This window comes from Acinonyx jubatus, chromosome D2 (genome assembly GCF_027475565.1).
Source record: "Acinonyx jubatus isolate Ajub_Pintada_27869175 chromosome D2, VMU_Ajub_asm_v1.0, whole genome shotgun sequence".
Taxonomy (NCBI): Eukaryota; Metazoa; Chordata; class Mammalia; order Carnivora; family Felidae; genus Acinonyx; species Acinonyx jubatus.
The window spans coordinates 60,591,777-60,615,446 of record NC_069393.1 but is presented as its reverse complement, the minus strand read 5'-3'; the positions used below and the strand labels follow the sequence as shown (position 1 = coordinate 60,615,446).

General features: G+C 37.5%; 1 protein-coding gene across 2 annotated transcripts in view; it reads right to left on the bottom strand.

The window, feature by feature from the left end:
- Nucleotides 1–18,185, bottom strand: part of SLK (STE20 like kinase) — a 55,559-nt gene extending 37,374 nt beyond the window's left edge. The window contains exon 1 of one of the 2 annotated variants that reach the window (XM_015063091.3): nucleotides 17,405–18,185. In XM_015063091.3, coding sequence (XP_014918577.2) covers nucleotides 17,405–17,554 — 150 coding nt within the window. In that variant the 5' untranslated portion in view covers nucleotides 17,555–18,185. The remainder of the gene's footprint in view (nucleotides 1–17,404) is intronic. The other variant, XM_015063092.3, reaches the window with a different exon arrangement.
- Nucleotides 18,186–23,670: the final 5,485 nt, after the last annotated feature.

Here is a 23,670-nt window from a genome sequence, read left to right as displayed (position 1 = left end):
ATCACACAAGTTTGTGAAAATTAAGATAAGTATTAGCCAAGTGAAAAAATACATATAAACATTTAATAAAATGCCTGCCACAGATAGTAAGAATTCAATAATGTTAGCTATAATTATTCCTATTATTTAATCCTCACACCAACTATGTGATATGTTATTATCCTTAGAGGGGGACATACGAACTTGGAGAAATCAAAAAGCTTCCCCAAGGTCATGCACTAAGAGGCAAAATCAGGATTCAAATCTAGGTCTGTCTCCAAAGCCCTTTCTTTATCTGAATCATTCTATTACCCTTTCCAGTTTTCCTATCTTTCCATCAGTTTATTTTTCTTTATACTTAGTACGTTAACTTTTCCATTTTTTCTTTCTTTTTTTCTTTCTTTCCTTCCTTCCTTCTTTCTTTCCTTCCTTCCTTCCTTCCATTTTCTATATTTTTCTTTGTACTTAGTACTTTAACTCTTCTATTTTCTTTCTTTGGTTGAATAACTTTTCACTTCCATTTATTATAAATGAAAGGTTTCCAAGTATGCTACAGGAGCCAAGATCATTTGTTTAAAAATTAGGAATCAGATCTTAAAATACTAAGTAGGTTTTTAAAAGACATTTCAATATTATATATTATCATTGCTTCAGCAAAACTGCATCTATTACCCTTTAAAAAAATACCAAACTTTTAAAAGCTACTAATAAAAATTTCAATATATAATGTCCAAATCCTACTTTTAAGAATTTATCATAAGGAGATAATTTTATAAAATAAAAAATATGCATACACAAAAATATTCATCAACACACTATTTAGAGTAAAGAAAACTGAATGACCATAAATGTCCATTAACAGGAACCTGCTTAAATAATTCAGCACAGTTCTACAATGGAAAATTATGCAGCCATTAAAATCAATAACTAATCAATTAATATTTCAGATGTAACAATAGCTATAATATAACACTGAATGGAACAAAGGCAAGTTGCTAAACATGAGAGGTAAGCAATTTTACAGAAAGTATACATCCACTTTCACATACAAATAGCTGCACAAGAAGTATCTGGAGAGACATCATCAGTGAGAATGGTGGAGTTTCAAGTATTTTTTACTTTTTTTGTATTTTTCATACTGTTTGAATTTTTTAAATGAATGGATTATTTTTACAGATGCAATAAAGTACCAAAAATTGTATCAGTATATGGGAGATTTCTTAGGGATCTATTATCTAACCTTGGAAATGATGATGAAAAGATAAAGCAGGTATCAGCCTGTATATGGTAATTTTCCTAAGTAGATTGTTGCTATGTTTTACTTAAGAAAAAACAAAAGTAAAAAGTAATACTAATTACTACTTAAGTAATTAAATAACCCTAAGGCTCAGGGTTCAGAAAATATGTTTTGGATAAAAAGAGAACTTTATACTGGTCATCACTACCACTCTAGAAGAATAGTCTGATCTACCACATTTTGTCAAATCTAGGATGCCTTTTAAGATGCACCACTATCTTATGTTCCATTAAGGAAGAAAATCTGCCAATTAAACTATGACAAGATTTTATCATTTTGAATTCTTATACCTTTTTAAAGAGCTCTTTTGGACACATTCAGACAAAGATGGTTAATATGTATCCATTCTCCTTGTGCATACGTAAGAAATTAAACGCCTTTTGGTATTTAAGTTGAACACTTCTGAAACACTTTGTCACTCAGTTATCTAATGTCTGTGTTTTTCCACAGGACATCATTCTCTGGCCATTAAAAGCTTTGGTGATGCAGCATTTCTTAAAAGAGTGCTCCCCCACTACTGTCACCAAAATTTTCTTTGAAACCATAGACTCCTGTTTTCCAATTATAATACTGATACTGTCTTGATCTTAACACAGATGCTACAAGATTTTTAGATAACAATCAGTCCTCACATTCTTTCTTCCAAAGGCACTTAAATAGTTTACTAATTGAAACATCAAGAGGCTGCAACTACATGACACTAGGGATACAACTAAGTTCACAATGCACAGGCAATGACAAAGAGAGCACGACTTCCACCCTGGCCAACAAAAATACGAAGGCATCTTTGGATAAAAGACATATCCCTTCCAAAGATGTCAAAAAGTAAAAAAGTCTGTCACAACTAGCGAAACATGGTATCAAGTTTGTCTCTCAAAGAGAGAGACTACAGTGGAGCCAATGATAATTAGAATTCATCGTCTTCTGAGCCAGAGGAAACAAGCCAGTGAGAGGTAAGCCGTTCTCTCACTATTTTACTGTAATACTTTGGGAGGAAAAAGACCAGAGGAGCTGTCCTTGAACAGAAACACTATAATATATGAGCCCTTAGGAGACCATGTGGGGTTAAAAGTCATCCTGCTTCTGCACGCTTCTACTGATGTCCTTTAAGATTTTAAAGATGTGCCTTGTAAATGGAATGGAAAAAATAATTAACACTAGATAACCTTTAAAGTTCTTTTAAGAAATAAATTTTTTTAAAGTTTTAAGTAACCTCTATACCTAACATGGGGCTTGAAATCACAATCCTAAGATCAAGGGTCACATGTTCTTCCAAATGAGCCAGCCAGGAGCCTCTCTAAACTTCTTTATAGTAACAAATTTCATTATTCCATTCCTCTGGATAAAATTAAGCCAACAAGGTACCACTTGGTTTACTATAAGTAATAAATGAAAGTAACATTAGAAAATAAAGCATGTCAGGGTGCCTGCGGTGGCTCAGTCAGTTAAGAGTTTGACTTCAGCTTGGGTCATGATCTCATGGTTCCTGAGTTTGAGCCCCACAGTGGGGCACTGTCAGTGCTGAGCCTGCTTGGGGTTCTCTCTCCCTCTCTCCCTGCCCCTCCGCCACCCTCAAAATAAATAAACTTAAGAAAATACAGTGTCTCTTACATTATTGCTTGGAAATAACTTGATTACTCATCAGGATCTGGTTCTAGAGAACTCGGAAAATCAAAATTGAAATAAATACTGGTAAATGTGTGAAACTATACTTTGAACAAATAAAATGTTAAAAAAAAGAAACAGCTTCACCTAACTAAAAGCACAAAAATTCTTCATATAAAGATTTAATGTAATAACTAAACAAATGTTAATAGTGGAATAATGAATACCCAGATATTAATTTAAAGAAGATATAACTGGGGTGCCTGGGTAGCTTGGTCAGTTAAGTGTCCAACTCTTGATTTCAGCTCAGGTCATGATCTCACAGTTCGTGGGTTCGAGCCCCACGTCCTTCCTTGAGATTCTTTCTCCTTTTCTCTGTGCCCCTCCCTGGCTCGCTCGCTCGCTCTCTCTCTCTCTCCCTCTCCCCTCTCTCATAAATAGATAAATAAGATATAACTTCTGATAAAAAGTTTTCAAAGATCAGTCATGATCACTTAAAAATCAGTATGTTTTTATTTTCATGGATCATGAATAAAGCCTGGCTACATTATATAAACAAGTAAGTGACTGCAGGGAAAACAATGAGTTTCCTGAACTGGTTTCATGTTCTAAAAGAAGCAGGGTAAAAACTATATCCTCTTATATTACACTTGTTTTAACAGTGGTTATTTCCTGGGTGGTAAGAATATAAGTGATTTTTAAACCTTCATTTATTTTCTTTCTATATTCCTACATTTTTTAAAGCTCTTTCATACTTACATAATGAGAAATATATTTCAATACAATTCTCAGCTGGCAACTTAAACACCAGCACAGAAAATACAGATGACTTTTTTAGTAACACAGAAGTGTTAGTCAATCAAAAGGGGAAGACCAAAAAATAAAAATGAACAAATTAATTAATTAAAAAGAATCTAAAACACAAAAAATAAAAAGAGAGAGAAATTAATTCAATCACTTCAATAATCACTGAGAGTGATTTACTGATTTGGATGATTTGTCTAAAGGCTGAAAGTTCAAAGGTATTTATTCCTCCTCCTACCAAGAGGTAAGACCCTAACTGTCCAGTGTATAAAGATACACAACCACAACAAAATACAAAAACCAAACAATCAAAATCATAGTTCATAAACATCAACTACATACAAGACACTAGTCAGAGCTGTAGAAACACAAACACAACATTCCACAAACATGGTTGTAGGAAAGAAATACAGTATAAAGATCTACTGAAAGTGTACTCAAGAGTTGATCTGCTAAAATCAATTCATTCTTTCAATAAATACTTACTGAATGCCTTCTATGTGTCAGGTACTGTTCCAGATACGGACAATATAAAGAATATACAAAAATCTCTCTGCCCTCATGATACTTATAACTGTGGGGAGAGGATAGTCAATAGGGAAATAAAGAATATATTAGTAATTATACTACGGAAAAAATAAGGTAATAAGAAAGATGAGGAGATGGCTGACTGGGCAGGTACACAGGGAAGAAGTTACAATTTAAATAGGGTAGTTAAGTTAGATCTCACGAGAAGATGATAAGCATATCAAGATTAATAAATTCAATGATTATGTTTTTTGAGCTATGTAGTTAAACTGGAAATTTTAGTGTTTTGCAAAGAAACAGGTTATAAAAATCTGAAATTCTTCCAAGTATGATAGTCTATATAATAATATCCATTAAGCTTTAGATATTATTCCCTGAGTAATTACCTTGCACCAAACATTGCTCTCTGCACTCTCCAATTAACTTATTTAATCTTTGTATCAGAAAAGGCCCCACCACAGGAAGAAATCAATATATTTTAATAGAGACAATGTCATTATTAACTATGTTGATATGTAGACAACTAAAAAGATAAAGAATGAGAAAAATGAGGGATGTAACAACTACAGGGGAAAGCTACCACGCACAGGACTAGAGTCAAGGTAAGAGACTGGAATTATTAAAACCCAGAGGCTTGCAGGGAAGGTTCTAAACAGCTGAAACTCAGATCCCTGAGGAGAGTGCTGCTCAGCTGGTGTCAACCTCTCTGATTTTGGAAGAGGGGTCCTATGGGACTGGGGTACCTTTTGAGGAAGGGGGGCTAGCCAACTGCAGCTGGTGTTATGAAGTGTTATGATGAGGCCAGCTCTTGAGTACCGGAAAAACTATTAACTGGATTCAACTGCTGCTATCTAGAGAAACTGCCGTTGCTAGGATGAAGAACTCCACCAGAATGGTGGTCACACTAACAGAAAAGCAGACAGGGAGCCCTCAAGAAACAGAGAGAAAGGCGCGAGTCCCTTCTTCCTCCTCCACCTTGCAGCCTCCCTCTAGCACCCTGTACTTGTGAAACCTAAAAGTGAGCATCTGGCAAGGTAGAAATGAGTTCTGTAGAATCTCACAATAGTATTGCAAAGCAGGGCAGAGAAGGGTGTGTTTGGAGCTGAAAAACAATAATTTAATAGTTGGCATAAGCCTTCTAAAATTGATCAGGGTGACAGACGAGAGAATGAAGGAACAGAGTAGTATGAAGCATCTAGGTAATAAATATCTAGAGTTCCAAAGAACTGTTAAGTGAGAAGAGAGGAAACAGCACTGAAGAAAACATACGGTTTGACTTTTGATACTACTGCTACCTGTTTCCTACCTGTTTCCGATTATAGGCTAATTCTAGTGATCTCTTCAGAGTCCTGGTAAGATTTTGATAGGAACAAGTGTCAAATAAGTAAAATTATTCAACATCACTTAGTAAAGACATCCAGTTGATTTCCATTATTTGTGGTAGTTATGTTCTCTAAAGTCGCTATAGACGTAAAGTAGTTATGGGTATGAACACTGTTAGCAAATACTGACCCATTCCTAGGAGAAATATGTACACAAACAAACATATCTGATATAGATTATAACCTTATATTCTAAAAATAATTCATCCTGGGAGATTCCATCCTCTTTATTTTACAAAGGAGAAAAGATTCAGAAGTGCCTTGCTTGAGGCAGCCCCAAAATAGGTGTACAGTTACAATTCAAATCCCATCCAAATGGGACCAAAGCCAGACTTCTTACACTACACTGCACTGCCCTCTACTGTCTCTCATCTTCCGGTCAAAGCTGTGTGAGAGCTGAAACAAGAAGGCAGAGTGTCACTCTGTTACATCTCAGCTGGGAATGTGCACATTCACTCTCTGCAGCTCTGCACATACATGCAAATGACTGAAAGCACTGAGTACAGACTTTGGGGCTACAAATATATTTTAACAACAGACAAATTCACAAATAGAGAATCTGCAAATAATGAGTACTGACTGTACATGCGCTTTCCATAATTTCTGTAAAATATTACAGAAATCCTTTCTCAAAAAACCATTTTAATGTCATTTTCTCAATTCTGCAAAAGTGAAAGGAATACACCTTATATTCTCTTTATATTTCAAAACACCATTTTATTTATATTGTTCTGGTTATTTTTGTTTAAAGTTAATTTACTTATTTTGAGAGAGAGCAAGCAAATGCATGCAAGCAGGAGAGGGGCAGAGAGAAAGGGAGAGAGATACCAAGGATACTCCACAGTGTCAGCACAGAGCCCTATGTGGGGCTCAAACTCACAAACTCTGAGATCATGACCTGAGCTGAAATCGAGAATCAGATGCTTAACCGACTGAGCCACTCAAGCATCCCATGTTCTGGTTATTTATTCAAAACTTAGTCTTTGATCAGTCAAGATAACCACCAACAAAATGATGTCAATAATAAGATAACATTGGCTAAATCTGCACTTTCCAAAATGTTTCACCACTTCTCAGATCACACAGTCTTCTCACTTATTTCAAGAAAAATAAAGGTTTTTATATATTAGGGATGATAATTTCCACACAAATATTCTGAAATCTAAAATTATAAAGGACTAAAATGCATGGTGTTAAGGTAAGGAACTCACCATGAATTTTACAAGGAAAGAAAAAAGAAAAGCCAGCATGTTAAAGTTATTTTTACAATCCTAAGTCTCAGTTACCTCTTTAAAACATAAATGTCTATGTGCTAGGAATTTAGACTTCATGTGGTATTGAGTAGAAAGCATAATATTTAATAAATGCCAAATAACTTTAACAGCATGATATAAAAATAATTACTTGACTGAAAGGAGACTTTCTTTCTCCTTTCATAGAAAAAGAGAGAGAAAAAATGAATATATGGAGGGAGAAAGAAAATGTGAAAAGGGAAACTGTTGAGTGAAATAAAGTAATGGTGCAGAAGAGTATTTAAAAGTATGACCCAGGTTATGTGGGTCCATTTGTAACAACATGGTTGGAACTTGAAGGCATTATGCTAAGTGAAAAAAGTCAGATAGATAAATACCATATGATCTCACTGATATGTGGAATCTAAAAACACAAACAAAAAACCAAGCTCACAGATACAGACAACAGACAGGTGGTTGCCAGAGGCAGGGGGTAAGGGTAGGAGAAATGGGGGAAGGAGGTCAAAAGTACCAAATTACCAGTTATAAAATAATAAGTTACATGGATATAATGTACAGCATGGTGACTAGAATTAACAATGCTGTATTGTAAGTTTACTTATTTATTTTCAGAGAGACAGAAAGAGTGAACATTCCGTGGGGAAGGGGCAGAGAGAGAGAGAGAGAGAGAGAGGGAAATCCCAAGCAGGCTCATGCTGTCAACAAAGAGAAGACACGGGGCTCAAACTCATAAACCATGACATCGTGACACGAGCCGAAACCAAGAGTCGGGATGCTCAACCAACTGAGCCACCCAGGCACCCCTGTGATGACAACTTTTAAGATCTAGTCTCTTAGCAACTTTTAACTTTTTTATTAATTTTTTTTGAAGGGAAGAGAGAGGGGGAGAGGGAGAGAGGGAGGGAGGGAGAGGGAGAGAGAGAGAGAGAGAGGAAGGAAGGGAGGGAGGGAGGGAGGGAGGGGGAGGGGCAGAGAGAGAGAGAGAGGGAGACACACAATGTGAAGCAGGTTTCAGGCTCTGAGCTGTCAGCACAGAACAACTTTTAAACATGTAATACACCATTGGGGCACCTGGGTGGCTCAGCTGGTTGAACGTCTGACTCTTGATTTCAGCTTGGGTCATGATCTCATGGTTTGTGGATCTGAGCCCTGCATTGGCTCCTCACTGACAGCACAAGCCTGGTTGGGATTCTCTCTCTTTGCCCCTTCCTCCCTCCCTCCCTTTCTCTCTCAAAAAAAAATAAATAAACATGACAAAAATATTTTTAAAGTTCTCATCACAAGAAATTTTTTTTGTAACTCTGTAAGGTGACAAATCTTAACTAGACTTACTGTGATTACTTTCAACATATACACATATAGAGTGATTGTGTTGTACACCTGAAACTAATATAATGTTGTATGTCAATTAAAAATTTTTAAACGATAAAATATGACCCCTCACTTTATTTTAAAAAATTCAAACCTACAGAGAAAATGAATGAACTGAACAGTAAACATTCATATACATATACACCTCACCAAGAGTCACCAATTGTTAACATTTTGTCACATTTGGTACTCTCATTCTCACACAAAGCATACATACACATACATTTTACATATAGATATGTACACACAAGCACACACATACAGGCATTCCTTTTTTACTTACACCATCTGGAAGTAAGCTACATTCCACTTCCCAAAACTTCAGCATATGTCCACCAAGAACAAAGACGTTTTCCAACATAACTACAATTATCATGCCAAAAGGATTTAATATTGATATACCTAATATATACTCCATATTTAAATTTCCTCAAATGTCTTTGAAAAATCTTTCATTGCTTACATTTAAAAAACCCAAAGCATTTATTTGTAGAATGTCCCACTATCTGGATTTGTCTGATTATTCTTCGTATTAGATTCAAGTTAACTATTTTTGACAAGAATACTGCATTAGGTGATTATATACTTCTCATCAAATTACATTAGAAGACACGTAATGACACTTTGTCCTATTACTGGTGATTAACCTTAGATTTGATCACTTAAGACAGTATCCATCAGATCTCTCTACTGTAAAAAGTACCTTTAAAGGGTGATAATTTCAAACCATGTATATAAATCCTGCTCCTCCAAAACTTTTCACACAATAATCTTAGCATCTGTCAATAATCTTTGCCTAAATTATTATAGTGTGGTTGCAAAATAGTGGTTTTTCCAATCTTATCAATCTTTATATGTTAACTACCATTATTCTATTAAGTTGTTATTTTATCATTGATAGATTTGTTCAAACTACCCTGAACATTTGGCATGTCTCCGTTAATTTTTGAGCATGTCCTTGCTTTCTGGTGTAAGATATTCCAGGCTCCTTTGGGATAAAAAGGACTAGTGGGAAAACTTTCACTTTTCAATTATTTCTGTACTTCCCTACCCCAGACCTGGATTAGCCATTTCAATGAGCTCTGGTTCTTTTTACTGTGGAATGGTATTTAGAAGCCAAGAGCTGGGAATGCTAGTTATAATATAATTATTTCTAGGCCATTTCAGGGAAAACAGGAATGTGTGTGTGTGTGTGTGTGTGTGTGTGTGTGTGTGTGTGTGTATACTATCTCAAGTTCAAACTGAAACTTCCAATTCAAAAATCAACACCACAGGGTTCTTTCTTATCTTTTCTCCTTTCCAAGTTTCTAACTCCTTTTTCCCAGAATTTCAACCCTAATTTCTAAAACATCAATATACCGGGGCACCTGGGTGATTTGATCAGTTAAGCATCTGACTTCAGCTCAGGTCATGATCTCACGGTTGATGAGTTCAAGCCCCACGTGCACTAACAGCTCAGAGCCTGCTTCAGAGCTCAGGGCCTGAAGCCTGCCTCAGATTCTCTGCCCCTCTGTTTCTCTCTGCTCCTCCCCTGCTTGCACTCTCTCTTTCAAAAATAAATAAATATTTGCAAAACAATCAGCATGACAACTCATTTGCTCTATCCTATAATATTCCTATGATATATACAAAAGTAGTTCCAGAATTATGATATGAATATAACTACCAGTAACAAACTCATTTGACAATTCTTTCGCATTTGGGAAAAAGAACTGGTGGGAAGTCTTTTATTTTTCAATTTTATCATTTTTTATAGTGTTCAAAAATCTAACCATATTAATGCCCTCTTGAGTTTTTAAAAAATCTCTAACAAAAGTTATCTGGATGGTAGAATTATTTTTATGTATTTTTTATACTTTGCTATATTTTCAAAATAATAGCATTTAAATTTCTGGAAATGATTACATTATTAGTTTTTTGGGTAGAAAGAGAGTCTCATATCAATCCACAGAGAAAATTAAATTTCAGATAAACAAAAAGTAAAATTCCTTATAACTGAACTATCAAGAAGTCTAGAAGAATATATAGATAAACATTTATCTAATTTCTGGGTAGGGAAGGTTTTTCTAAGCACGAAAGCAAAAAGAAAAAAAAGTATCATATTGACAGGTTTTGTAGAATAAGGAAAAGAATACATCTTTATATCAAAAAGGGGTGCCTGGGTGGCTCAGTTGGTTTAGCATCCGACTTTGGCTCAGGTCATGATCTCGTGGTTCGTGAGTTTTAGCCCTGCATGGGGTGCTGCTCTGACAGCTCAGAGCTTGGAGCCTGCTTGAGTCTGTCTGTCTTTCTGTGTCCTTTCCCCACTCGTGCACTCTCAAAAATAAATAAATATAAAAAAATTTTTTTAAAGTACCATAAACTAAGGTAACTATACACTGCAGCATCTATGATAAAGTGTTCATTTCCACAGTACATAAAAAATATTTACAAATCAACAAACTCTATTAGAATATGGATAGATTTTAAAAATGTGTAAAATCAAAAAAATTGGAAAATGAAATAAACTGATACTCTTTTGCCTACTGAAAAAGTAAATACTTTTTTTTAAAGGATAAGGGCTAACACTGAATTCAAGTTAAGGAACAAAGGCACAGAAAAAGACTAACTGTTGGGTTGTCTAAGTAGGTAGAACCTATGTACATCTACATAAGTACATAAAAAAATATGGAAACATGTACATGAAACAGATAATAATAGGTACAACTAGGGAGATAATGGAAGGAACAATAATTGGAGTAATGGTCAAAGAAAACTAACTTTATTTCTAATAAGTTAATTTTTACAATAAATAGAAATTCTTTGTGTGATTAAAAATTAATTGAAAAATAAATTTGCACAACCTTTCTAGAATAATTTCACAGTAACCATTGATAAATGATCATTTATTTTGCCCTAGCAATTCTTCTATGAATTTGTCCTAAAGAAATAATAAACATCATAGAAATACATACTATGTATATATGAACATTTGATATATGATGCAGGCACCACAAAGCAGTAAGGAAAGGATGGTCTTTTCAGTAAATGGTGCTGGTACAAATGGGTACCTATACAAAAAAAAAAAAAAAAAAAGAAACTGTGGAGCAAAAGAAGCCAGACACAAGAGAACACATGTATGATTACATATATATGACTTGCAAAAGTCTAGGTAGTGGCAGTTTTGACTAGTATTATGACAGTGAAGAAAGGAGATTCAAGAAATATTTTAAAATATTTTTTTCAGTTTATTTATTTTGAGAGAGAGAGCACGTGCCAGCTAGGGTAGAGAGAGAGGGGGAGAACTCCAAGCAGTTCCATGCTAGGCACTAGCCTGACATGGGGCTCAATCTCATAACCATGAAATCATGACCTAGGCAAATATCAAGAGTCAGACACAAGAGTCAGTCCCACCAAGTGACTGAGCCACCCAGGCGCCCCAAGAAATATTTAATAGATAGAATTAACAAGCCTTGGTGATTAAGTGGGTTTGGTAGGTAAGGAAGAAGGAGGTGTTAAGAATGACCTCAGGTCTCTGGTCTGTGCAACTGGTAGACAGAGATGCCAATTACTGAATGGAAAACATAAAAGAAGCAAATACAGAGCTGACATCACGAGTTCAATTAGTTCATGTTTTGGACTTGTTGTTTAAGAAAACTATGAGATATCTAAGTGGAAATCTCTAACAGATACTTGGCTGCATGGGTCAGGAGTTCAAAAGGGAGGCCTTGGGGTAGAGACATAAATTGCATTTAGATGGTAATTGAAGCCATAGGAGAAGATGGATTCTCATAGGAAAAGAAAAAGAGAAGGGGACCTACACCCAAGTCCTGTGAAATCCCAACACTTAAAAGTCAGAAAGAGAAAGAAGAGCCAGCAAAAGCGTCTGAGGAGTAGAGACACAAGTGGGAAAAATATCAAGAATGTGGTGATCTAAAAACCAAAAGTTGAGGTTTTTAAAGAATTGGTCAAGGGGCGCCTGGGTGGCTCAGTCGGTTAAGCGGCCGACTTTGGCTCAGGTCATGATCTCGCGGTTCGTGAGTTCGAGCCCCGCGTCAGGCTCTGTGCCGACAGCTCAGATCCTGGAGCCTGTTTCAGATTCTGTGTCTCCCTCTCTCTCTCTGACCCTCCCCCGTTCATGCTCTGTCTCTCTCTGTCTCAAAAATAAATAAACGTTAAAAAAAAAAAAAAGGAATAATTAAAAATAAATAAATAAATAAAAAATAAAGAATTGGTCAAGTGTCTCAAATGCCCCTGAGAATACAAATACAAATAAGTACCTACTGAATTTAGAAACAACGGAAATCCTGAGACCATAGCAAGTACCACGACCTAGAGGGGTGGTTCAAATAAATTACACATAAAAATGTCACAGGACTTGGGGCGCTTGGGTGGCTCAGTCAGTTAAGCCTCTGACTTCAGCTCAGGTCATGATCTCACAGTCTATGAGTTCAAGCTCCGCGTTCGGCTCTGTGCTGACAGCTTGGAGCCTGGAGCCTGCTTTGGATTCTGTGTCTCCCTCTCTCTCTCTGCCCCTCCTCCATTTGTGTTCTGTCTGTCTGTCTGTCTGTCTCTCTCTCAAAAAATAAACATTAAAAAAAAAGTCACAGGATCAAAGAATACAGGTTTTTGGATTGAAAGAACTAACCAAGAGGCCAGCAAGATGAAAGGGGGAAAGAACCTATATCAAAGTACATCACCATAAACAGAATAAAAAGAGAATCTTAAAAACAATGAAAAAAAAAGATCGCAAAGAATCACTAAACAAAATGGTATGGGACTTTTAACATCAGCGCTTGAAGATAAAAGGGAATGAATGGAAAAAGTCCTTAAAATTCTAAAAACCCTTATTTTTGAACTAGAATTCTATAACCAAACTATACATCAAGTATGACATTATAATAAAGATATATTCAAACAGCCAACATTTTAAAAAATGTACCTTTCGTGGATCCTTTCTCAGAAGACTTACTGATGATTGTATACAACCAAATCAAGGAGGAAACTCCAATAGGAAAAACAAAACATTTAAGACACTCTTGAAGTAGTTTGAGCTCCCAAGACTTCTAGGGAGAAAATTTATAACCTATTACTGAGAGATACTGAAAAAGACCTAGAGAGAAAACATATGCACAGATAGGAAGCCTCAATATCATAGAGATGTTCATTTTTTCAAAACTGATTTCAAAATCATCCCTCAAAAAAAAAAAAAAACCCACAGTAGAATTTTGTGGAACTTAAGCTAATTCTACAATATCCATACAAGCACCAAGAGCCAAGAATATACTAGACACTGTTGATGAAGAACATGAGGAAGCTGTACTCTAGCATAAATTTATTTTAATGCTTTCCTACTTAAGATGGTGAGATATTGGTATGGGAACAGAAACACATTAATGAAGACAATCAAGATCATACAGACAGATACATTACATAATAGACAGGACCCTGTAGAGCAGTAAGAAGATAGTTTACCCCCAATAATGGGTTGTGGGATAACTAGGTATTCAGATGAGGAAAAAAATGAAATTGGACCCCTACCTCAAACCATTTACAAAAACCTATTCCAGGTGGGTTGTATACCTAACTGTCAAAGGCAAAAGTATAAACCTTTTAGAAGATAATACAAGTGGTTATCTTCATGATCTCAGGTTAGGAAATAATTTCTTAAACATAATACAAAAAGTATTAACTGAAAAGAAAAAAATTGACAAATTACACCACACTAAAATCAAGAACTTCCTGTTCATAAAAAGATACCATAAAGAAACTGAAAAGACAAGCCAGAGAATAAGAATGTATCTGCAATAACTATAACCAGCAAATGGTTAAAATCCAGAATATACTACAAATAAACAATAAAAGGATATCCGATAGGAACATGAAAAAACTTGAACACAAAAGAAGAAATCCAAATTACCAATAAACCTATGAAAAGAATTACTTATTAATAGTGAAAGATGAATTAAAACAATAATGAAAAACATAACATTGGATTGTCAAAAATTTAAAATTCTGACAACACCAACTGTAGGCAAAAATACAAAGAAAGAAACTTCTTATACGTTCCTAGTGGGAACATAAATTTATGTAGTTTGGTATCACTAGTGGAATTAAAGATATGCTACTCTATAACCCAATTCTACTTCTATTTCTGAGAATGGAAATAAACTACAGGTCTAACTGATAAAAATGAACAGCACATATGTATTTCACTATTTTTTTAAAAAGGCACTTGCCCATCAGAGCCATAAAAAGAATCACTCATCCAGCACACGGTCAGGAATTCAGCTTCCATTTAATATGTAACTTTATGTCATTTTTTTTTCTGTTAAAAGCAACAAAAATCCAAACATAAAAAATTGTGATATTATATAACTTTGTTTATATGTCAATACCACATTAAAAAGCGAAAATAAGCTTAAAATAGTGAAGATTTTTCAGACAAGAAAGTAACTGTTACAGTTATATAGTGCTGAACTGAATGGAAGGAATACAACTATATGATAGAAAAAAATGTTTCAAATAAACTAAATTATATACACAAGATGATTACCTATTTACCATTTAATCTTGGTGACAGTTACTAATTTTTACAAGCAAATGATAGTTTGAATCAATTTTTGAAAGTTTTCTACCGCATACTACTGTATGTATGATATAAAGCTTTGACAGCTTATTCCTCCACACAGAGGAAATATATAGATTTAGAATTTCTAGAGATCTTGGAAAACAAAAGTTTTTCGGAAAAAGTTGCACAACAGGCAAGGTAAGTTTAAATTTTAAATTTTCTTTTAAAATAAAATCTCAGAAATCATTCCTCAGAAGCACAGAATTGTGAAATGAAAAAGTAAAATGCAAAGAACTCACGTTCTTCAAGTGTCACACTAAAATAGTCATCAAACCCACAAATATTACCTTTGACACAATTTTAGTGTTCAACTATATAGAGTAAGTTGCTTATTTTTCAGAAAATTTTCAATTGATGTTTCATTATAGGAAGATGTGTTGCATTTTGCAGAAAGTGTCATTAAAGAATTAAATCACTGAGCATTATGAGTATGTCCCCACAATCTGTCTGTGCCCTGGGAAAACAAGAAAATGGTTTAGTATCTTCATAGGCCTCTTTTTCTGTCCCAAACCGTATCTTGCTTCTGAGTTCTAAACATAATAGTAATTCCTACCACTTGCTGAGCCCTTCCCATATGCCTTACATTTAGTCCTTTAATTCTCAACAGACTGAGGAGCAAGTCTTATGAGAATAGTGAGACATGGAACGGTTGAGTAACTTGTCCAAGGTCACAGGCTGCTACTTGAGAGAGCCCAGATACAGTCCAACTCCAAAGCCAGAGTCTTAATACTACACTGTTTCTATTTGATAAAACATTTATACCATGAAAACTGTTCATAATCACCTACCACGTTCTAACTACTGCATTCCAGGTGCCTTGAGGATTTATTTTTGCCTTAGGTAACTGCATACTCACAGTAATGTTAACGAAGGAAGCTAAACAAACATTTAGGGATGTCCATGATTCTCCAGCTAAGAAAAGGAAGGTGCAAGACCACAAAGCTGGTTTGTGACAGCCAGCACTACAACCCAATTCCTGACTCCCAAGAGTGATCTTCCCACAGCACTAAAAGCTCTTACATTGTACTCTAAGTATCTTACACTGTGCTGTAAGCTCTTGCTGCAGCCCATATTCTACCCTCCACACAAACTCGCACGTTTATTTCGCCAATTTTCCCAGAGTATGATAGCTTCCACAGAACTCACATGCAGGTAACATACATTCTTTCAATTCAACAAATTAATACAGAGAGATGCACTATGAGCTACGGCAACAGATGAACCCAACTGTATATCACAATCTTGGGCCTGTTCTTATCATTAACTATAATATGTAACAAATGCTACAGCACCCATGTGACAATGTGTTTTGAAAGCACAGAGAGAGGAGTGGCTATTTCAGCCTGAGTGGAAAATGGGAAGGATTGGGAGCTGTGAGATGCATGTGAGGCAGGGCAAAGGCAAAAGTATGATGGTGCTTACAAAGGAGAAAAATACTATCATTTCTACCAATGGACATTAAAGTGAGAACCAGCAGTAAACACAGGGCCAGAATTTGGAGTTCAAATCTAGACTGACTGGGGTAACTTAGAAACACTTCTGAGTTTCAGTGTCCGCATCTGTGAAATGTACATACCACTGACCTGCCTACCTCACAGGCCTTTGGCAGGGGCCAAATTATGAGAAAGTGCCTTGAAAACTACAAAGTCCTGTGTAAACGTCAGTTATTTATGGCTTCACTTCTAGGCAACCCTGTGGGTCCTTCCTCCTGAACTGTGTCTCATAAAAACCTCACCCTTCAGGATGAAAATATTCCAGTGACATCATTCATATACTGCTTATGAAATAACAGTTAACATTAATGCCTTCACGTTGCAACATCAAAACTCTTTCTATTGAAATAAATATATATATATATATATATATATTAAAAGATGGGTGTGTACGTATTTTTTTAAATTTTTTAAGCGCCGGTAGTGACTTCTACTCCACGCTGGCTGTAATTATGTTTAGAAACCAGTACCAGATGCAGGTTTCCTTCTGGAAAATTTCTGTTCTATCAGAAATTCCATTCCATTTTATAGCATGTTGTCAAGCAACCAACTGAAGACTAGCCTGCAAGGAGCACTTTGCTCTCATCTCAGAAGATGGTTATGTACTTACTAGCGACAGATAAAACCAGATACAAGCCCTGGATCCTAAAGAGGGAACTGCTTCGGCACAAGCATACCTAAACGAACGCAAACAGCTCGTAAACAAACATAAATCCACTGAAAAGCACACTGAGTGTCTGATTTTAAAATACTTGAGGGCTATCGGCAGACCCCTCCTTTAAATTAAAGAACACCTCATTTCCTTTAAAGTTTGACAGAGGAGCCTCTGCAACCCGGCCTCCCTTTAGCAATCTCTCTTGGAGCTACATGCAGGCCCCATTTTGTTCAACCTTACGTTCCACTGTCTTAGCTACTCCTTGGATGAGAAACCCAAATAAAGTTCTAACGCACCTTGACGAAGTCAAAAAGAAGGGGCAAGAGGCAGGGAAGGGACAAGGGGAGCGAGAACTCCTCGTGCCACTCCGCACCGGTGGCTGTTTTGTCTTACAAGTAAGTGCAACTTCCCGTTTTCTCCTTCTTACCTTGTACACTTTCCCAAAGGCTCCGTCGCCCAGTTCTCCTATAATTTCCCAAAACTCCTCGGGGTTCAGGTCCCTCTTCACATGTTCGTACTGCTTCTTCTTCTTCTCGCTCCCCAACTTGAAGATCTTACGGAAATTGAAGAAGGACATTTTTCCTCCCGGCAGAGTTCCTCGCACTTAAGCACGAAAAGCAACAATAAAAAGCAAAGTTTCTCCTCCCTCCTCGTCGCGCGAGCCCGGTGGGCGGCGGCGGGCGCGGGCTTTCCCGGCTCCCGCCGCTCCGGCCGGGCCGTGCCCGGGGAGGGCGGGGCGCGCTACTCGGGCTCCGGCCCACGGGCGGGAGGGGGGGTGTGGGGGGTGCTGCGCGGGCGGCCCCTCTGCAGAGCCCGGCCCGCGGGCCGCGCGGGTAGGCGCCGCGCGCCCGGCCGGCCCTCAGGGGGCGGCACCTGCCCGGACGCTCGCCGCGACCCGACCCGGTCCAAGAGGTCCGGACGTCCGCGGCCGCCGCGGCTTAGGCCCGTGTCACGGCGAGTCTCCTGGGGCGGCGGCCACTCCGGGCGAGGGACGCGGCCGGCGGCCCCTGAAGCGGGCAGTCGACAGGCCGAGCTCTCTCGCCTCCGGACGCGAGCCCAAGGTCTCCTCCACAGCCGTCTGCTCCCGCGGCGCGAGGCCCGCGCGTCCCTTCGGTTCTGAGGCGCCGCCGCCGCCTGGCTCCCTCCCCAGCCCACACAGCCTCGGCCTGGAGCGCGCGTAGACGCCGACGCCGCAGCGCGCCCGCGCTCCCGCCGCGCGCCCCGCTCACTGCGCGCTCGCGCGGGGGCGTCCCCTCTGGCCCCGCGCACGCGCGTTGAGCTCAGTGTGCTGGCGGCCGGCAGGGGCTAGCTGGCGCCGGAGTGGGGTGTGATGTGGGAGTCCGTGCTCGTCACTCCTTGACGGTTGCTCTAGGTTTGCCCCGGCAAGCCCCCAAGTCCTTATCAGCCCACCGCTCTTGTGGAGTTCCCCGGTGGGCACGACCCTTTTGGTTGTGCTAGCGGATGTTGCCCCCATTCTGGAGCTGGAAAATTTGTAGAGTGAAAGCCGAGCTGCCGCTTGGGGCCCGAAAGTGGATCTTTTCTCTCTCTAACGGGTCCCAAAGTACTGTGAGAGGGCACTATGTGTTGTGGTTGGGAACTCTGAAGCCAGAGCTTACCAGCTCTGTGATCTTGGGGAGGTAACCTCTCCGAGCCTTAGTTTCTTCATGGTGAGATGCAGACCCTAATAGTCTCTACCTGGAGGACTTGTGGCGAGGAATAAATGAGGCAGTAGATGTAGGCCCTTAGCATGCTGAATGAACAGGCAAGGGCTCACTTTTAGTTCTTGCTGTTGGTACAAGTGTACAGGTAAGAGAGGCATAGATACGTAAAAATTGCTTAAACCCGCTTCTCAAGTTGTGACCACGGACACTCCCTTCTGGCCACTTCCACAGTCGTAACCACCCTGGTGCCACCCTTCGTGACTCCATCTGAGCTAAGAACTTCACTTCCTGACCTGGTTCCGGCCCCCTTGGACAACAGTAGTGACAGACTGCCTAGTGTGGCGATGTGGGCGTTAGCTGGAATCCGCCCTTGATGACCTACCTTCCCCTCCTCCTGCAGAAGAGAGCTGTTTCGGGACAGTGATTTGTTGCTCGTTTTGGTATCCAAGAACCTAGCAACATTCCTGGCGTATAATGAGAAGGCAGATCCCTTGAAGGAAGGAAGGAAGGTTATCTAGAGGAAAGTTGTGTTACTATCTATAAAATAATCACATACCCCTCCCTAACTGTTTGGGCCTCTAGCCCCAAAATGGCATACCAAAACCCCTCTTCTAGTAAGAAGGTTATGATGATTTTATTTCTCAAGATCCCCTTGTTTTTCTAATAGTTGTATGGAGGTATAATTGGTATACAATAAGTTGTACATATTTTTAAATCAACAGTTTTACGTGTTTTGACAAATGTATACACCTGTGAAAATACCATAACCCATTCATTTATGTAGGTGGCACTAGATGTAAAGGTAACATACTCATTATGGAAAATGAAGAAATGCACAAAGAATAAAAAGTACTATAATTCCACCATCCAGAGACAACCATTGGTTAGATTTTACATACAGTATTTCTAAACAGGATTTTTTTGGCTGTGCATTAACTTCTTTGTTTACAGGGATAAAATTATACTGCATGTAAAGGTTTACATCCTGTACTTTTCATATTCCAGTATGATTAGTAATTATTTTCTTCCATTGTGAGATATTTAGATCACTTACAACTTTTCTCTGTTTTAGATAAAACACTGAAAAATACCTTTGTTTACAAATCCTTTTCCACATGTTTGATTATTTCCGTGGAATAAATTACCAGAAGTAGAGTTGGGTCAAAGGATATAAATCTGTTTCCTTTTCTTTTTTTTTTTTTTTTGACTCTTTTCAAAATAGAAAAACCTTACTGTTTTCTCAAATTAAGTGACAGTATATCCTTATTGTAAATTAATTCAAATAATACAAAAATAATAAACAAGGAAGCTGTCATTCTCTCCTCTTGCTTTCCCCCTTCCCAGCTTTACCCCCACCCTATACACCTGAATGAAATGTTAAGCCTATGAGCATGAGGAAACATTTGGGGGAGATAACAAAAAAAAATTCTAAAGCTGGATTATGGTGATGATTGCACAACTGAAAATATACATTTACTGAAAATCATTGGATTATACACTTACAATGGGAAATTTTATGGTATATAAATTAAACCACAGTAAAGCTGCTTTTTAGAAGTTAGACCCATAAAGATATATAACCATATTTTTTCTATGCATATGCTTTTTAAATATAAAAATGGTATCCGATATGGACCATGGACATATTTCTATGCCAGCACAAATAGATCTATCTAATCCTTTTTAGTGGGTGCATAGAGTCCCAGTGTACAGCTCTACCATAGTTTATTAAGCATTTCTTTATTGGTAGGCATTTAGGTAGTTTCTAATTATTTGTCATCATAAACAACACTACAGTGACCATGCATATACAAGCATCTTTGTATTTTTCTGATTACATTTCCTTATGACGAAATTCAAGTAGAATTGCTGAGTCAAAGACTATATTAATATTAAAATTTTTGTTTACTAAATTGGCCTCTAGAAAGGTTGTGCCAATGTGTACTCCTGCCAACAATGTATGAGAGTGCCAATTTCACCACACCTTCAATAGCACCAAGGTATTGTCCCATATTAAAAATATAGTAATTCGATAGCCCAACATAACCTCTAATTTACAATTATCTGATTACTAGTGGTGTAACACCTTTCCATATGTATATTAGCCACTTTTATTTCTTACTCATCATATCAATGAATAATATCAAATGATATTATTAGCATCGTATCAATGAAGTGATGAAGCCTCACATATTTTGATGAGATGATCATGGGGTTAATTATAGCTTATGCATTTTTTACATGAGGTTATAGCCACAGAAATTATTTAATAATACCAGAGGAGATGTCATTTTGACAGATTCACATTTTCCCAGTAATGACCATGATACCTAGATGTCTGTGTTATTTACAAATTGTAATATGGGTTCCTTGAGTTTTTCAACCATTAAAAGTGAAGTTTAACCAGTGGCCATGTATGTATTCACTTAGTACATTCATTCATTCATTTTGGACTCCACTCACCTTAAAAATAATTTAAGACAGGGGCACCTGGGTGGTTCAGTTGGTTAAGCAACTGACTCTTGATTTCAGCTCGGGCCATCATCTCGGGGTCTTCAGATCAAGCCCCGAGTCAGGCTCTGCACTGAGCATGGAGCCTGTTTAAGATTCTCTCTCCCTCTTCCTCTTTGGCTACCCAGCTTGATATCTCTCTCTCTTGTACTAAAAAAAAAAAAAAAATTAAAGTTGGTGAGGGGATAATTGTCCTCACAATTTATGAGATAACTAACCTTCACTGAAAACAATAAGGATATCATTAAAAATTGAATATGTATGGAGTGCTTCCTACATGCCAGGCATATTAACACAGTGGTTTATATGCATCATCTCATTTAAACCTCACATCAACCCTACAAGGTGGGCGTTGTAGTAACCCTGATGTAAAAGCAAGGAAAGCTGAGACAGTTAAATAGCATGGTCATAGCCTCAGAGATAAAAATGGCAGATTTGAACTTAAATCCAGACCTTGGTAAACCAAACTCCTTAGCATTTAGCAACTCCCCTGTCTCCTTAGCCTTACTGAGCTATCTCACAGGATTGTTGCCACTGAGATTTCTTTCTCCCGCCCTTCTTAACTTGAAATCATACTCCACTCATTGTCTCCACTTTGTTAGCTCCGAAACGTGTATGTATGTGAGTGTGTATATGTGTATATGTCTAATGTTTATATGTGAATATATATGTGTGTATGTATATTTGTGTATGATCATGTGTGTATATATGGTGCGAATGTGTGTGTATATGTATGTGAATATATGTGTATATGGGTATGCGTGGGTATGTTTGTATGTGAAAATGTGTAATGTGGGATGTATATGAGGATATGTGTATGTTTCTTTCTCCAGGCTAGGGCAATTTGAGGACAGGGACTGGTTCTTGCCCATCCTTACATCCCCTGATCAAACCTGATGCCTTCCAATTCCATAATTTTTGTTGAATAATGAATGAAACTGAAAAAACTTTATACCTACTGAAAGTAAATCACATGTCAATTTCTTTCCCCTTCCTTATTTCTAATTTAGGCAGCAAATTTACTAGTACATTCTTTAAATGCTACTGTGTAGGTTACATGCAAATAGCAAATTCCTTTGGTGTACAAGTACTCTGTGGCATAAATACATTTTTCTCTCCTTGTGGAGTTCTATTTTCAGGAAGCATTTTTTCAGGTATTTTTAAGAACATAACCTGCAATTATAGCAATTATTCTCCTAAAATAGGATTGTGTGTCATTCAGAAATTCCAAATCCGATTTTTGGTTATTTTTTTCCTATTTTAAAAGTAAACAAATCACCTGATTTAAGCTGTTTTTGTCTCAAAAGGGGACTCTAAAAATATCCTCCTTTCTACCTCATCTCCCTTTTTGCGTCATACAGGATCGTTACACTCACACTCCCACCCTCTCTTCATTCCTAGCTACTTCTGCTGAAATGAATCATAAGCATTTGGCAGTGTAATGATAAGTCTTAATATGTTCAAATCTTGAGAAAATAAAAAATGAAAACTGTACAGATAGACACTAACATCTTTTGAACTTTAAGGACTTGGATGGTAAATATTGAATTTATTTCACTTAGACATTAACTAGCTACAGCATCAGGCAATGAACCCTCTGTGATTGATAAAAGCCTTTGTGCTATTCTATTGCTTCATACTGTTATGTATTATATTTCTTCTGTCTTTGTTTCATAAGACATATGCTGGATGTGACACTTCTGAGCACTGGCTCAAAATTATTTGTCCTGTCATTAACTGACTCCGTGGGCAAGTCACTACTCAATACTTTGTGGCTTATGCACGAGTTTCAGTTTTAACAGAGGTGGCTTCAGGGAAATGAAACCATTCAGAATCACCAAGAAAATAGGATAACTGCTCAGATTGTAGTAATTTGCCTCTTTAAAATGATCTTATGATCTCTAAGAGCCCTTGTAACTATAAAATTCTGTTTTCATTGTGCCCCTAACTTTAGTTGTGTTATATATTAGTAATTGTGTCCATTTTTAGGATATAATTGTGACTGAAGAGTAAATAAATGCAGCTGGAATTTTAAAAAGAAGGGCATGTCTATCAAAAACTCACTGAGAATCCTGTTTGCACTGCAAATTATTCTTGAAATAACCCTTAAGAAATTTACCAAGTGAGAAAGGAAAGCCCACTATATGCATTGTGAGGGGAGGGAGGGATATTTTCAGAGTAAAGTCAACGCCTGTCCTCCAGAAGAAATGTTCAGGTTTTTGCTCTTAAGAAATAACGTCCCAACTCCTTACCACTGTCTCCTATTCTTCCTCATTTCCTCTTCTAATCTTCCAGAACCTGGCACCTCACCCAGGTCTTTAATGAAAACTTTGTTACTACGCATTCCTGTTTCACAAAGCTGTCACAGCAATTACAAACCACAATTTGTGGCTTATTGCAGTATATTATTAACACAATCATGAGACACTGCCATTTGTCTGGAAAACCAAATCTTTTCTGTTTCTGTGGCTCGTTTTGCATGTTGCTACAGGAGGAAATTAACCGATATAGACTCCTATTA